The 14,930-nt window shown below is 49.9% G+C and overlaps 1 protein-coding gene across 1 annotated transcript in view; it reads right to left on the reverse strand.

The window, feature by feature from the left end:
* SLC38A6 (solute carrier family 38 member 6) overlaps nt 1–14,910 on the reverse strand; it is a 51,048-nt gene extending 36,138 nt beyond the window's left edge. The window contains exons 1-5 of the mRNA XM_077323926.1: nt 14,759–14,910; nt 11,598–11,728; nt 9,748–9,821; nt 6,078–6,130; nt 1,124–1,163 (exon numbers count right to left, since the gene is read on the reverse strand). Coding sequence (XP_077180041.1) covers nt 1,124–1,163; nt 6,078–6,130; nt 9,748–9,821; nt 11,598–11,728; nt 14,759–14,908 — 448 coding nt within the window. The 5' untranslated portion in view covers nt 14,909–14,910. The remainder of the gene's footprint in view (nt 1–1,123; nt 1,164–6,077; nt 6,131–9,747; nt 9,822–11,597; nt 11,729–14,758) is intronic.
* Between the last annotated feature and the right edge of the window lie 20 nt (nt 14,911–14,930).

Here is a 14,930-nt window from a genome sequence, read left to right on the forward strand (position 1 = left end):
GCAAAGGATGGAGTAAGTCGTTTGATAACACCCAATTCGCAATAGTCCGGGCCTCTGGGGCCGCTCAGTAGAGTTTTATTAAAAGTGACATACATGAAAGGTTATGAACTGTGAAAGGGAGGAGGAAAAGAGACTCAAATTTCCTTTCCCTGCCACGCTCTTAGAGGAGGCCCCGGTTTGGTCTGACCCTCCGGTGCCTAACCCCCGCTTATTTCACGGCATTTGGTCCGGTCGAGGAGGAAAGGAAATTAAAAAATTTGTCCATCATTACGTAACATCGCTCCGCGCCGGTATGAATAAATAACCTCTCGTCCTCGTAATTAGGGCTTCGCGATCAGGTTTGCAGTCAAATCCTGGGGGTGGGGGTGGGGGTTTGCTATACTACTAAATCCAACACTTCTTACACGGAGGGCCAGAAAATTGAATTATGAACACAAGCGGCCAAGTTCGAAGCATGCGTAGGGGAATGACTGTCAGAACTGCCTCGATTTATGCCAGTGGTTCCCAACCTTATTAATGCCGCGACCCTTTAATCCAGCTCCTCATGTTGGGGTGACCCCCAACCATAAAATTATGCAAGGGTCCTTTCACAGAAATTAAACCGAAACTGACCAATGGTGTGAAGATCCACGGTTCATGATTGTCTATAAATTGGGTTTTTTCCGGGGTTTCTCAGTTCAGCTCTGCCTCTTGTCCCACCATGCCCATCTTGCTCTTTACCGCTGCTCCAGACAGACGAACGCTCTATCTCGATCTACCCCGCAAGGCTGTTGTGTGGATGGCGCTCCCCCGGCCAAGCTGCTTTCCCTGCCGAGAACCCCGTGAAAGGGTCGTTCGACCCCCAGGTTGAGAACCACTGGTTTATGCGATCGCGGAGACGTGCGCCACTCAACACTGACAACCTCGCTCTGCCAGCAACTGTCCCCCCTGCACAGGAACTTTGCTGTGCAACCAAAGGCATGCTGTGGCAGCCATTTTGCAACTGGCTCTGCTGCTCATGGCAGCCATTTTGTGGCCACGCCCACCACAATGGGTCAAAATTCTAAAGGTGCCTACAGGCTCAGAAAGGTTGGGGGGCCTGCCCCTACACGCCAAACGCAACTTGAAGGATGAAAACTCTTACCCCCAATATTCTGGATGATGATTGTGCAGGCCACAATAACCTATTGAAAAAAGCAAACTGTGTTAGGAATGGCAATCTCATTAGAGATGCTAATCTCCAGGTAGGGAATACAATAAACAAAAACTGGGGCACACAGTAACTGGGGGAAAAAAAACAGAAAAAAAAGAGAGCTGTGTAATTGTGACTCTGACACTATCTGTGTTGTTGTTGTTATGTGCGAAGTCGTGTCCGACCCATCGCGACCCCATGGACAATGATCCTCCAGGCCTTCCTGTCCTCTACCATTCCCCGGAGTCCATTTAAGTTTGCACCTACTGCTTCAGTGACTCCATCCATCCACCTCATTCTCTGTCGTCCCCTTCTTCTTTTGCCCTCGATCTCTCCCAGCATTAGGCTCTTCTCCAGGGAGTCCTTCCTTCTCATGAGGTGGCCAAAATATTTGAGTTTCATCTTCAGGATCTGGCCTTCTAAAGAGCAGTCAGGGCTGATCTCCTCTAGGACTGACTGGTTTGTTCGCCTTGCAGTCCAAGGGACTCGCAAGAGTCTTCTCCAGCACCAGAGTTCAAAAGCCTCAATTCTTTGACGCTCGGCCTTCCTTATGGTCCAACTTTCGCAGCCATACATTGCAACTGGGAAGACCATAGCCTTGACTAAACGCACTTTTGTTGGCAGGGTGATGTCTCTGCTTTTTAGGATGCTGTCTAGATTTGCCATAGCTTTCCTCCCCAGGAGCAAGCGTCTTTTAATTTCTTTGCTGCAGTCCCCATCTGCAGTGATCTTGGAGCCCAGGAAAATAAAATCTGTCACTATCTCCATTTCTTCCCCTTCTATTTGCCAGGAATTGAGAGGGCCGGATGCCATGATCTTTGTTTTCTTGATGTTGAGTTTCAAGCCAACTTTGGCACTCTCCTCCTTCACCCGCATCAACAGGCTCTTTAGTTCCTCTTCACTTTCTGCCATTAGAGTGGTATCATCTGCATATCTGAGGTTGTTGATATTTCTCCCTGCAATCTTGATCCCAATTTGTGACTCCTCTAATCCCGCATTTCTCATGATGTGCTCTGCATACAAGTTAAATAGGCAAGGCGACAGTATACAGCCTTGCCGAACTCCTTTCTCAATTTTGAACCAGTCAGTGATTCCATGTTCAGTTCTCACTGTTGCTTCTTGACCTGCATATAAATTTCTCAAGAGACAAATAAGATGCTCTGGTATTCCCATCTCTTTAAGAACTTGCCACAATTTGTTGTGCTCCACACAATCAAAGGCTTTAGCATAGTCAATGAAGCAGAAGTAGACGTTCTTCTGGTACTCCCTAGCTTTCTCCATGATCCAGCGTATGTTGGCAATTTGATCTCTAGTTCCTCTGCCTCTTCGAAATCCTGCCTGTACTTCTGGAAGTTCTCGGTCCAGACACTATCTGTACCATATAAATAAAACAGGAATGGGGTGGTAGGAGGAGTTGGGACTCATCACCTAACTGCCAATGAGGTAGGCTGTCCTGTCCCTGATTGGCTGTCCATCCGACAAACGGCCAATCACGTAGGATGTCCTGCCCCTGGCCGCATCTCCCTCCAACTTCCCAGCCTGCAGTAAGTTAGACAGCCAGTGGGAGCTTGGAGGCAGAGGGAGGACCTGGGATTGCAGGCTCAGTGGGGGGAAAGAAGGAGGGAGGGAGCCCCTGCCAGTGCTTGACACAGCTCTTAGCAGCCCCGCCCACGGCCTCACCAGGCCTCAGTGGAGCTACTGGGGGAAGGGAGGAGTGAGCCAGTCCCCACCAGTGCTCCCCCACCCCAAAAAATGGGGTGGGGGACCTAGCCCCCATTGTATTTTTAATTACAACAGGCTTTTTTGCTAGTAGTAAATAATGCTTCCAAAAGTGCAAAAATAGTCATTTATAAAGTATCACCAAGACAATTATAACAACCAAACAATATTGTCAACAATCAACAAGTGTATAATAATACAACAGTTCAACAAGTGTGATACAAAAAATAATTCAGGCATAATTTCAAAAGTTCAACAGGTTGGTTCCATCTGAGGATCTGGTAGTTCTTTGCTCCACAAAGTGGCTTCTGCAGTGGACCCAAGAAATTGAGGTGAAACAATGTAATAACACAGTCTTAAGATCTTGACACGGAATTTTACATTAATAATGTACATAACTACTATTCTTACCTTACAGAAGTAATGATACAAACAAGTTCCTCAAGGGAATTAGCAATATTAACAAGTTCCTTAGGCAGCTGGACAGATTCTTCTCCTGGATGCTTGAGGCTAATCCTGCATTAAGCAAGAGGTTGGACTAGATGGCCTGGATGGCCCCTTCCCACTCTAGGATTCTAGGAGTCTAGTTCAGCAGTGGAAGGGGCTGCCTAAGGAGGTGGGGAGCTCCCCCTCACTGGCGGTCTCCAAGTAGTGGCTGGACAGATCCTTCTTCTGGATGCTTGAGGCTGACCCTGCATTGAGCAGGGGGTGGGACTAGATGGCCTGGATGGCCCCTTCCCACTCTAGGATTCTAGGAGTCTAGCTCAGCAGTGGAAGGGGCTGCCTAAGGAGGTGGGGAGCTCCCCCTCACTGGCCGTCTTCAAGCAGCGGCTGGACAGATCCTTCTCCTGGATGCTTGAGGCTGACCCTGCATTGAGTAGGGGGTGGGACTAGATGGCCTGGATGGCCCCTTCCCACTCTACGATTCTAGGAGTCTAGTTCAGCAGTGGAAGGGGCTGCCTAAGGAGGTGGGGAGCTCCCCCTCACTGGCGGTCTTCAAGCAGCGGCTGGACAGATCCTTCTCCTGGATGCCTGAGGCTGATCCTGCGTTGAGCAGGGGGTGGGACTAGATGGCCTGCATGGCCCCTTCCCACTCTAGGATTCTAGGAGTCTAGTTCAGCAGTGGAAGGGGCTGCCTAAGGAGGTGGGGAGCTCCCCCTCACTGGCGGTCTTCAAGCAGCGGCTGGACAGATCCTTCTCCTGGATGCTTGAGGCTGATCCTGCATTGAGCAGGGAGTGGGACTAGATGGCCTGGATGGCCCCTTCCCACTCTAGGATTCTAGGAGTCTAGTTCAGCAGTGGAGTGGGCTGCCTAAGGAGGTGGGGAGCTCCCCCTCACTGGCGGTCTTCAAGCAGTGGCTGGACAGATCCTTCTCCTGGATGCTTGAGGCTGATCCTGCATTGAGCAGGGGGTGGGACTAGATGGCCTGGATGGCCCCTTCCCACTGGGATTCTGTGAGTCTAGTTCAGCAGTGGAAGGGGCTGCCTAAGGAGGTGGGGAGCTCCCCCTCACTGGCGGTCTTCAAGCAGCGGCTGGACAGATCCTTCTCCTGGATGCTTGAGGCTGATCCTGCATTGAGCAGGGGGTGGGACTAGATGGCCTGAATGGCCCCTTCCCACTCTAGGATTCTAGGAGTCTAGTTCAGCAGTGGAGTGGGCTGCCTAAGGAGGTGGGGAGCTCCCCCTCACTGGCGGTCTTCAAGCAGTGGCTGGACAGATCCTTCTCCTGGATGCTTGAGGCTGATCCTGCATTGAGCAGGGGGTGGGACTAGATGGCCTGGATGGCCCCTTCCCACTGGGATTCTGTGAGTCTAGTTCAGCAGTGGAAGGGGCTGCCTAAGGAGGTGGGGAGCTCCCCCTCACTGGCGATCTTCAAGCAGCGGCTGGACAGATCCTTCTCCTGGATGCTTGAGGCTGATCCTGCATTGAGCAGGGGGTGGGACTAGATGGCCTGGATGGCCCCTTCCCACTCTAGGATTCTAGGAGTCTAGTTCAGCAGTGGAGTGGGCTGCCTAAGGAGGTAGGGAGCTCCCCCTCACTGGCGGTCTTCAAGCAGCGGCTGGACAGATCCTTCTCCTGGATGCTTGAGGCTGATCCTGCATTGAGCAGGGGGTGGGACTAGATGGCCTGGATGGCCCTTCCCACTCTAGGATTCTAGGAGTCTAGTTCAGCAGTGGAAGGGGCTGCCTAAGGAGGTGGGGAGCTCCCCCTCACTGGGGGTCTTCAAGCAGCGGCTGGACAGATCCTTCTCCTGAATGCTTGAGGCTGATCCTGCACTGAGCAGGGGGTGGGACTAGATGGCCTGGATGGCCCTTCCCACTCTAGGATTCTAGGAGTCTAGTTCAGCAGTGGAAGGGGCTGCCTAAGGACGTGGGGAGCTCCCCCTTACTGGCCGTCTTCAAGCAGCAGCTGGACAGATCCTTCTCCTGGATGCTTGAGGCTGATCCTGCACTGAGCAGGGGGTGGGACTAGATGGCCTGGATGGCCCCTTCCCACTCTAGGATTCTAGGAGTCTAGTTCAGCAGTGGAAGGGGCTGCCTAAGGAGGTGGGGAGCTCCCCCTCACTGGCGGTCTTCAAGCAGCGGCTGGACAGATCCTTCTCCTGGATGCTTTAGGCTGATCCTGCATTGAGCAGGGGGTGGGACTAGATGGCCTGGATGGCCCCTTCTAGCTATATGGCCCATTCTATGATCTCAGATTCATAACTACCAACACATTCTATCAGAAATATGATAGCCATATTCTATCAGACTGGCCAGAGATTCTGGGGTTGTTTTTTTTTTGGGGGGGTGGCATCAGCTAGGCATGGAATTGTGGTCACTGTGGGTGGGCAGGTAGTTGTGAATTTCCTGCATTCTGCAGGGGGTTGGGCTAGATGGCCCTGGAGATGTGGGAAAGTAGTCCTCATTATGGCGAGAGCAATGGAAATGCACATGCTCCCTGGCCCCGATTTCTCCAAGGGGACATGGGCAAATCCTCTCGGAATCCTATTGTATTTGCTGTCCGTGAGGGTTGAGGCCGTGAGTCTAGCCAGAGTACAGAACCCTTCTGAATATGCAAGGTAGGAAGCAGGAACCCAGGAGCTTCCAAGCTCTGAGTTTATTAGGCTAGGCTGGAGGACAGTTGCAAACAATTAAAACAAAGGGTTAGATAAGAAAAAAACAAGAAGAACCAGTTGGGTGATTACCTTTCCAGGTGAGCCGAATGCAAAAAGGCCGAGATCTTCGTAAGAAGTCACAGCTGTTTTAAGAGGAAGAAAGTAACTGAGCTACAGAATACGTTCAGAACACGGGTATACAGGACAATCCTGTATTTACATATCCGGCCCATGTAATCTCTATTTCCCCTTCCTTCCCCAAACAACAATGTAAGTACCTTAAATATTTATTTTATCTATTTATTCAATTTATTGCCCGCCTCTCCCCACAGGCTCGAGGCAGGTTACAAGGTCTGGATAATGCCTAAAGGAAAATTACATTAGCATTAAATTTAATAGGAAGTAGCCATGTGGTTACATCAGTATTCTGGTTTCACACCAAAAATGGGGCCCTTGTCGTCCCCATCCCCCCCGAACAGGATTGGAGGGGGCATTTGGGTCGGCCCTTAGAGGAAATAACTAAAGAAATGATGTCTGTTTTTATGGCTTAAATTTTTATTTTCGTGCTGGAATGGGCTTTTAAAGATGGATTTTAATCAATACTTTTAAATGTTGAGGGGGCGGGGTTAATCTTTATTTTGCAAACTGCTCCTACTTGGGTTCGCTTTTTTTTTCTTGCAAGCAGCTCAATGGGGGACCACTAAGGGAATCCAAGGGTTGTGACGTAGAAGCAGGCGACAGCCAACCACCTCTGAACATCTCCCGCCTTGACAACCTGATGGGCTTGCCGGACCTGAGTTGCAACTTGATTGGGGGGGGGGAGCAGCGCCAGGCAGGTTTCTGGGGGGGCTGCCATTTCCCCCTCCAAATGAACAAATGCGTCCCGCAAACTGAAGTCCTTGCACACACGGAAATACTGGATCCGATCCGTGATCATTCAAAAAGCCACAGAGGAGCTTAAACAGTTCCGTAAGGCCTGTAAAAGGGAGCTCTTCCGCCTGGCTTTTGGTTGAGGTCGACCTGAATTCAATCACCTCCCATTGGCCCCTGAGTGCTCCCCTCCCATGAGAACCCCCACCGACACGTCCATCCCACGGGGCCGTCTGTATGTTACAGTTAAAATGGACGTTCTCACCATGTTTGTTCCATTATGCTATTGTTCTCTTGCTAGGACTGTATCACTGTTGTACGACTTGTCATGTTATTTGTACTGCTTTCTTTTTCTCCAGTTCCATGTAAACCGCCCTGAGCCTCAAGGGAGGGTGGTAATTGAATGAATGAATGAATGAATGAATGAATGTGATCTGGTACAGTGACCCCCAACGCAGTTCCTATGAGCACAGTACCGCCTGTGAATGTGTTTCATGGATCCTGTATCCTCTTCCCCCAAAGTGTCACTTACTGAAAGCAATCAGTCAACCTCAGCTCCCTTCCACCACACTGGAGCAGGAAGGACTTCCAAAGAGTGCACAAAACATGGCCTTTGGAGATATGGGGGTCATTCATGTGAAATCAGCTGCCCCTGGTGCAGCCGGTGGCCGGTTTGGAACCCCTCAGTATCTTGTGACTGCGATACGCCCACCATAAGGGAGTTGAGGTTCATTTTCAACCGTTGTGGGAAGAGATCCGATACCACATCAGGCCAGGAGGATTCTTTCAGGATACCATTTTAATAGCTGCAGCAACTAAAAGGGTGACACTGTGACCCATGTCCAAAATCCAGTGCTCCCGAGCTGCCCCGAACACAGATTTTTACAGATTCAGATTAACAAACCCAAATCAGGTCATAATCTAATTGCCCACTCTGAACCTCTGCTTGATAAACATTGTGCGATAAGCTGAAGACATATTAGCATGCTTCTCGCCCCATTTAGGGTTCTTCCTTGTCCAGGCGAGCTGCCAGGCACCCGGCAGATATCTTAGACCAGGGGTAGTCAACCTGTGGTCCTCCAGATGTCCATGGACTACAATTCCCATGAGAATTGTAGTCCATGGACATCTGGAGGACCACAGGTTGACTACCCCTGTCTTAGACTGTATCAGGGTCACCACAGCACATCTTTGGTCTGTACAAAGTTCACTCCCTGTGAACTTTGTAAAGCAGGATGCTTTAAAAGAGGGAAAACCAGGGACGGCCACTCCATCAACTGGCCACTGCCTTCCTGGTGCAAGAATTCTGTGCTGACTCCCTGTATCGGTTCTCGACTTTCCAATGCTTCCCCAGGTTCAATAAGATCAGGGACCCTGCTATAGCAGTTAACAGGATAGCATAGTCTTGAAGAGAGCCCTACCATCAGATAGAAGAAGAAGAAGGAGAAGAAGAGGAAGAGGAGGAGGAGGAGGAAGAGGAGGAGGGGAGGAGGAAGAGGAAGAGGAAGAGGAAGAGAGCTCCCCGATGGTGCCTCAAAGCGGCTTACATTCGCCTTCCCTTTCCTCTCCCCACAACAGACACCCTGTGAGGGAGGGGAGGCTGAGAGAGCCCTGGTGTTACTGAAGAAGACGAATAATCGGTTCTTATATGCCGCTTTTCTCTACCCGAAGTAGTCTCAGAGCGGCTTACAGTCGCCTTCCTTTTCCTCTCCCCAGAACCATCTTGCTTTTTGGGCTGTGGTTTTGAATCTGTTTAACCCTATTTTTTTACCACTCTCTTTAATGCAGATTCAAGGAAACATGTATGCCAATAAAGGTTTCCCAAGTCTGATTCAAAGAATGACCTTTGGGCCCTTTACAGAAGGCAGTCACTGTCAATTATTAATAAAGAACTTTGGAATTTAAAAGAAAAGACTTAATCCCGCCCTCTTTGTGGAATGCTTAGGCCGTAAGCAGGTGTAAGGGGAAGAGAGAGGAGCAGAAGAGTGTGGGTGGGAAAGAGAAGAGTCAGCAGAATGGCTACACAAAACTACAGATACCATAAGCAGGGGAGAAAGACCGAAGAAAAATGTTCACATTAAATCGAGAAACCTTTGCCTTAAAAAAAGGAAGAGGAGAACAGAAATTGAAAGGAGAACCATTTTTAGAAGCAGGAGAAGCAACTATTTATCCACCAGCTTTATTGAGCAATATGCAACAATAAAATATCCCTTGAACTTTTTTCTGTGGCTCTAGAAGTGCACTTTGAATTTATCAAACCAGATTCCTATTTTCAGATTATTGCTGTCATGAAAAATACTAGACTTCACAATGGCATTTCTAGGCACCATGGCTACCTAGCGTCTGAGATTCCTCAAGCCCTGTAGTAAAACCAGTTGCTAAGGTGATGCTGCTTTTTACTTTTATATTTTTCTACTTTTATTGATGTGGCTTAACTTGTGCTGTGATCAGCCCTGAGGCTGTCGAGACAGGGCGGAATAAACGTTTAAAATAAAATAAATGCAGGCATTTTTTTTAAAGGCTGCCATGTAGAGGATGGAGCAGAGTTGCCCCGGAGGGACGGACCAGAACCAATGGGATGAAATTAATTCAAAAGAAATTCCATCTAAACCTCCGGAAGAAGTTCCTGACAGTTAGAGCGCTTCCTCAGTGGAACAGGCTTCCTCGGGTAGTGGTGGGTTCTCCATCTTTGGAGATTTTTAAACAGAGGCTGGAGAGCCATCTGACGGAGAGGCTGATTCTGTGAAGGTTCAGGGGGTGGCAGGTGACAGTGGATGAGCGAGAGGGTTGAGAGTGTCCTGCATGGTGCAGGGGGTTGGACTAGATGACCCAGGAGGCCCCTTCCAACTCTATGATTCTATGATCTTAAAGGTGCACGCGGTCTACTTACCGGTGTGAATGCACAGGGTAAGCAGGAGGAAGACAGAGTAAGCTGCGAGAACGGCAATGATTAGCAGCAACAGGCTAGAATGGAGCAAACAAAGCCACGCTTAACAATGAATGCACGTGGGCAAGTGCCTTCAAATCACAGCTGACTTACGGTGACCCCAGAAGGGCTATCAAGGCAAATGAGAAGCAGAATTTTCCTTGGTGGTCTCCCTTTTCAAGTACTGCTTAGAATCCAGGAGCTAGCAAGATTGGGCTTCAGCAGGGGTGGCCGAATGGTGGCTCTCCAGAGGTCCATGGACTACAATTACCCTGCCGGCAGGGGCTCATGGTAATTGTAGTCCATGGCCTCTGGAGAGCCACCGTTTGGCCACCCCCGGACTGCAACATGCCGTCTTCCCACCTGCATTTTTTTAATGGAGGGCTGAGAAGCTGTATTTTCCCAGAAATTGGAAAAAAAAAGTCATCACAAGACAAATTTCCTCATTTTTATGGCTCATGTTAGCCATAAATCACTCCGTTGCTGGTTACTCAATATTTTCCATGTTCTGCTTTTCATTGACTTTTCCTGTGTGTTAAAATTAGATTGCCGCATAACTATGCGCACACACACATGTGTGTGTGTGTGTGGGGGGGGGAGATCATAACGATTTCATATTTTAAGCTAGACTCAAGGACAGTTTAGGTCAGTGGTTCAACTCATAGCTTGTCCGTTTTCCAGAAGTGGGTAGTGGTCACCCCTTACCCGGCCATGAGCAGCAAAGGACAAAATGTGATCCACGCTCTGGTTTGGTGGCCCATCTGTCATTCCAGGACCCTGGGCCTAGCTTTCAAAACCCAGCAGGGGGACGTGTGCATTTGCACAATTTTATCATAGAGCGAAGAGCCTCTTGTGGCGCAGAGTGATAAGGCAGCAGACATGCAGTCTGAAAGCTCTGCCCATGAGGCTGGGAGTTCAATCCCAGCAGCCGGCTCAAGGTTGACTCAGCCTTCCATCCTTCCGAGGTCGGTAAAATGAGTACCCAGCTTGCTGGGGGGTAAATGGTAATGACTGGGGAAGGCACTGGCAAACCACCCCGTCTGTGTGGGGAGTCTGCCATGAAAACGCTGGAGGGCGTCACCCCAAGGGTCAGACATGACCCAGTGCTTGCACAGGGGATACCTTTACCTTTACTTTATCATAGAGCGATGTGATGAAAACAGGAAAAACAAGGATTTTGCCTCCGGGAATAAGAAAAAAGACAATGAGATGGTTTTTTAATGCCCTTTTCACTACTCAAAGGAGTCCCGAAGCATCTTACGAACCTCCCCTCCCCCCCCGCAACAGTCACCATGTGAGGCAGGTGAGAGACTACAAAGAGAACTGTTCTCTTAGAGTGACTAGCTCAAGGAGCTCCTGTGAGTCACTGCTCACTTCTTTTTTACTATCCCACTTTCCACTACCCAAATGAGTCTCAAAGCAGCTTACAATCGCCTTCTCTTCCTCTCCCCACAACAGACACCCTAAAGAAGAAGACGAGTTGGTTCTCATATGCTGCTTTTCTCTACCCGAAGGAGTCTCAAAGCGGCTTACAATCGCCTTCTCTTCCTCTCCCCACAACAGACACCCTGTGAGGCTGAGAGAGCTCTGACAGAACTGCTGAGTAAGCACAGCTCTATCAGGGCTGTGACTAGCCCAAGGTCGCCCAGCTGGCTGCATGTGGGGGAGCATGGAACCCGGCTTGCCAGATTAGAAACTGCCGCTCTCTGGCAGTTTATCGAATACACACAAGGGGCAGGCTGAATGGTCACACATTCTTGCGTATAGTGAGCGTACGAAGTCTGAGAACTAAAAACAAAAAGCTCGAAACGTACCTAAAGCCAATGATGCCTGTCTTCGCCATGGCATATGCTAATCCGAGGATCCCGCTTCCCATGATGGCGTTCATGAGATTAAACACAGAAAAACCAAAGGAAGCTCCGGGTGACGACTCAGTCAGCGGCCTCTGCCAAAGTGGGAACCAAACAAGAAAATTAAGGCAAAGAAATTATTCCTTGTGGGAACAAGATCATAAAGGACAGTCCAAACGCTCACGAAAAGCCATTCTGCTGCTTGTTATGCAGACTCCCCAATACCTTAAAAATGCTTATCAAACGACAGGTGCTGTTAAGAGCAGCCCATTCCAAATTACATTCCATGCAGGTGTGGCCAAACTGTGGCTCTCCAGAAGTCCACGGACTACAATTCCCATGAGCCCTGGGGGCTCATGGGAATTGTAGTCCATGGACATCTGGAGAGCCACAGTTTAGTCGCCCCTGCAACAAAGGGTGACAAACAGCAGTTCCGAATGAAATAAATGCTCCCTTAAACAGCTCACAATGCAGAAAGGCAATAAGGGTCAGAGAAGCGCTGATCCTAAATGGTTTTACTGTTGTTCAGGTGAGTCGAAATAAAGACAAATAACTCTGAAAAGTTTAAAGGGTTAAACCAGGCTTTGTCAACCAGGGTTTGATCAAACCCTGGGGTTTCACAATGGCCCCAGAAGGGTTTTGCCAGGTGAGTGGCTGTTAATTAAATTTCTATATACAATAAATAAAAAAATCAGGTGATATGACCATGTTGACCCTCTCCTCCCCCCAAATGGCCAATAATAGGTCTGGAGGGGGTGGGAAGGGTAGAGGCCCCTGTCATACAAATCCTTGCTGGCCAAGGCTCAAGCCCTATGAAGATAGGTTGAGGGACTTGGGAATGTTCAGCCTGGAGAAAAGGAGGTTTAGGGGGGACATGATAGCCCTCTTTAAGTATTTGAAAGGTTGTCACTTGGAGGAGGGCAGGATGCTGTTCCCGTTGGCTGCAGAGGAAAGGACACGCACTAATGGGTTTAAACTTCAAGTACAACGATATAGGCTAGATATCAGGAAAAAGTTTTTCACAGTCAGAGTAGTTCAGCAGTGGAATAGGCTCCCTAAGGAGGTGGTGAGCTCCCCCTCACTGGCAGTCTTCAAGCAAAGGTTGGATACACACTTTTCTTGGATGCTTTAGGATGCTTTGGGCTGATCCTGCGTAGAGCAGGGGGTTGGACTAGATGGCCTGTATGGCCCCTTCCAACTCTATGATTCTATGATTCTATGATTCATGTGGCAGCAACTGGAGTCCAGAGAAGAAAGTACTCTCATTTTACTTTAACTGGAAGGGGGGGGGGGCAGAGCGGCACAGGCCTTCCCTAGTCCTGTTTCTACAGGTTCTTACTGCAGACTCCCTTTGGTGAAGAAGAGCAAACTGGCAGCCAGCCCAGATTGCAGGTATTTTCTGTTCACAAATCTTCTGAAAAGAATCCTGTGCTGTCACTTCATGTGCTGTGGGAGTGGCCTGGTGATGTCACATCCAGAAGGAGTGTGAGTGACATCACTTCTGGTGATATGTGACTTCCAGGGGTGTGGCCTCTTGTTGGTCCTCCAGTGAAACTGGTTGGCCACTGTGAGACAGGATGCTGGACATGATGGACCCATGTTCTGATCCAGCAGGGCTCTTCTCATGTTCTATTGAAGGCCTTGGCCTCTATTCCCCTCTGTTGGCCCTCCAGTGGGACTAGTTGAATGAGGCAGGTCAGGTAGGTAGGTAGGCAGATTTTTTTACCCTGCTTTTCACTGCCCGAAGTCTACAAGTGGCTTACAATTGCCTTCCCTTCCTCTCCCCACAGCAGACCTATGACAGAATTGCTTAGGGAAAACAGCTCCCCCAGGACTGTGACATGCCCAGGGTCAACCATCTGGCTGAACATGGAGGAATCACACCTGGCCTGCCAGATTAAAAGCCACTGGTCTTAACCGCTACACCATGCCGGCTACCTAGATAGATGGATAGATGTTGGATCGATGGATAAATGGACAGACAGACAGACAGACAGACAGACAGACAGACAGACACTTCTTGGGGGAAGGGCAGGATAAAGATTAAACAGATCAATCAGACAGACTGACTGATAGGTAGACAGACGGACAGACAGACAGACAGACAGACAGACAGACAGACAGACAGACAGACAGGTAGGTAAAAGTCACCAGATTGTCCCACTTTTGGTGGGACATCTGGGGGTACCTGGCAAATTGTACTTATGTTGAAATTAAAAAATACATATTACAATACTATTTATGCATTCTATGCATGCTATGAAACTTTTTGTTGCTCCATATAGACCAAATTTTAAATCAAGAACCCCCTCACCCCCTGCCCGATCAATGTTGTCCTGCTTTACCAATGTTAAAAATCTGGTCACCTTAAGGCAGGTAGATGACAGACAGACAGACAGAAATCCATCATCTGATGCTTCTTGGAGGAAGGGTAGGATAAAGGACAGACAAATAGGGAGGTGGGGAGGTCGATGATAGACAGATGATAGACAGACAGCTAGGCAGGCAGGAAAGTAAGTTGACTGTTGAATAGGCAGGTAGAATCACAGAATCACGGAGTTGGAAGGGGCCATACAGGCCATCTAGTCCCACCCCCTGCTCAACGCAGGATCAGCCCAGAGCATCCTAAAGCATCCAAGAAAAGTGTGTATCCAACCTTTGCTTGAAAACGGCCAGTGAGGGGGAGCTCACCACCTCCTCAGGCAGCCTCTTCCACTGCTGAACTACTCTGACTGGTAGGTAGGTAGGTAGGCAGGCAGCAGATGGATGACAGACAGATCGTCTGCTGCTTCTCGGAGGAAGAGCGGGATAAGGGGGAGCTGGACAGGTGGGCAGGCAGGTATGAAGGCAGGCAGGTAGATGACAGGGAGAGAGAGAGAGAGAGGAGAGCGCTGCATCCTCCGCGGCTTCCCCATCCGAGGCAGGGCGGGCTAAAGTAGGGGTAGTCAACCTGTGGTCCTCCAGAGGTCCATGGACTACAATTCCCATGAGCCCCTGCCAGCGTTCGCTGGCAGGGGCTCATGGGAATTGTAGTCCATGGACCTCTGGAGGACCACAGGTTGACTACCCCTGGGCGAAAGGACAGCCTCCCTCCCTCCCTCCCTCCCTCCCTGCCGGGGACGCACCCTGCCGCTGCCGGGGGGTCGGGGCGCGAGGAGCGGGGCGCCTTCCTCCTCCTCGTCCTCCTCCGGGCCGTCGTGGTGGTGTCGTGGCGGCGGCCGGGCGCAGAGGGACCATCCGGGCTCCCCGCCGAGGCCCCCCAGCCGCGCCTCCATGCCGCCCGGCAGCAGCAGAGCA

This window comes from Paroedura picta, chromosome 2, assembly GCF_049243985.1.
Source record: "Paroedura picta isolate Pp20150507F chromosome 2, Ppicta_v3.0, whole genome shotgun sequence".
Taxonomy (NCBI): domain Eukaryota; kingdom Metazoa; phylum Chordata; class Lepidosauria; order Squamata; family Gekkonidae; genus Paroedura; species Paroedura picta.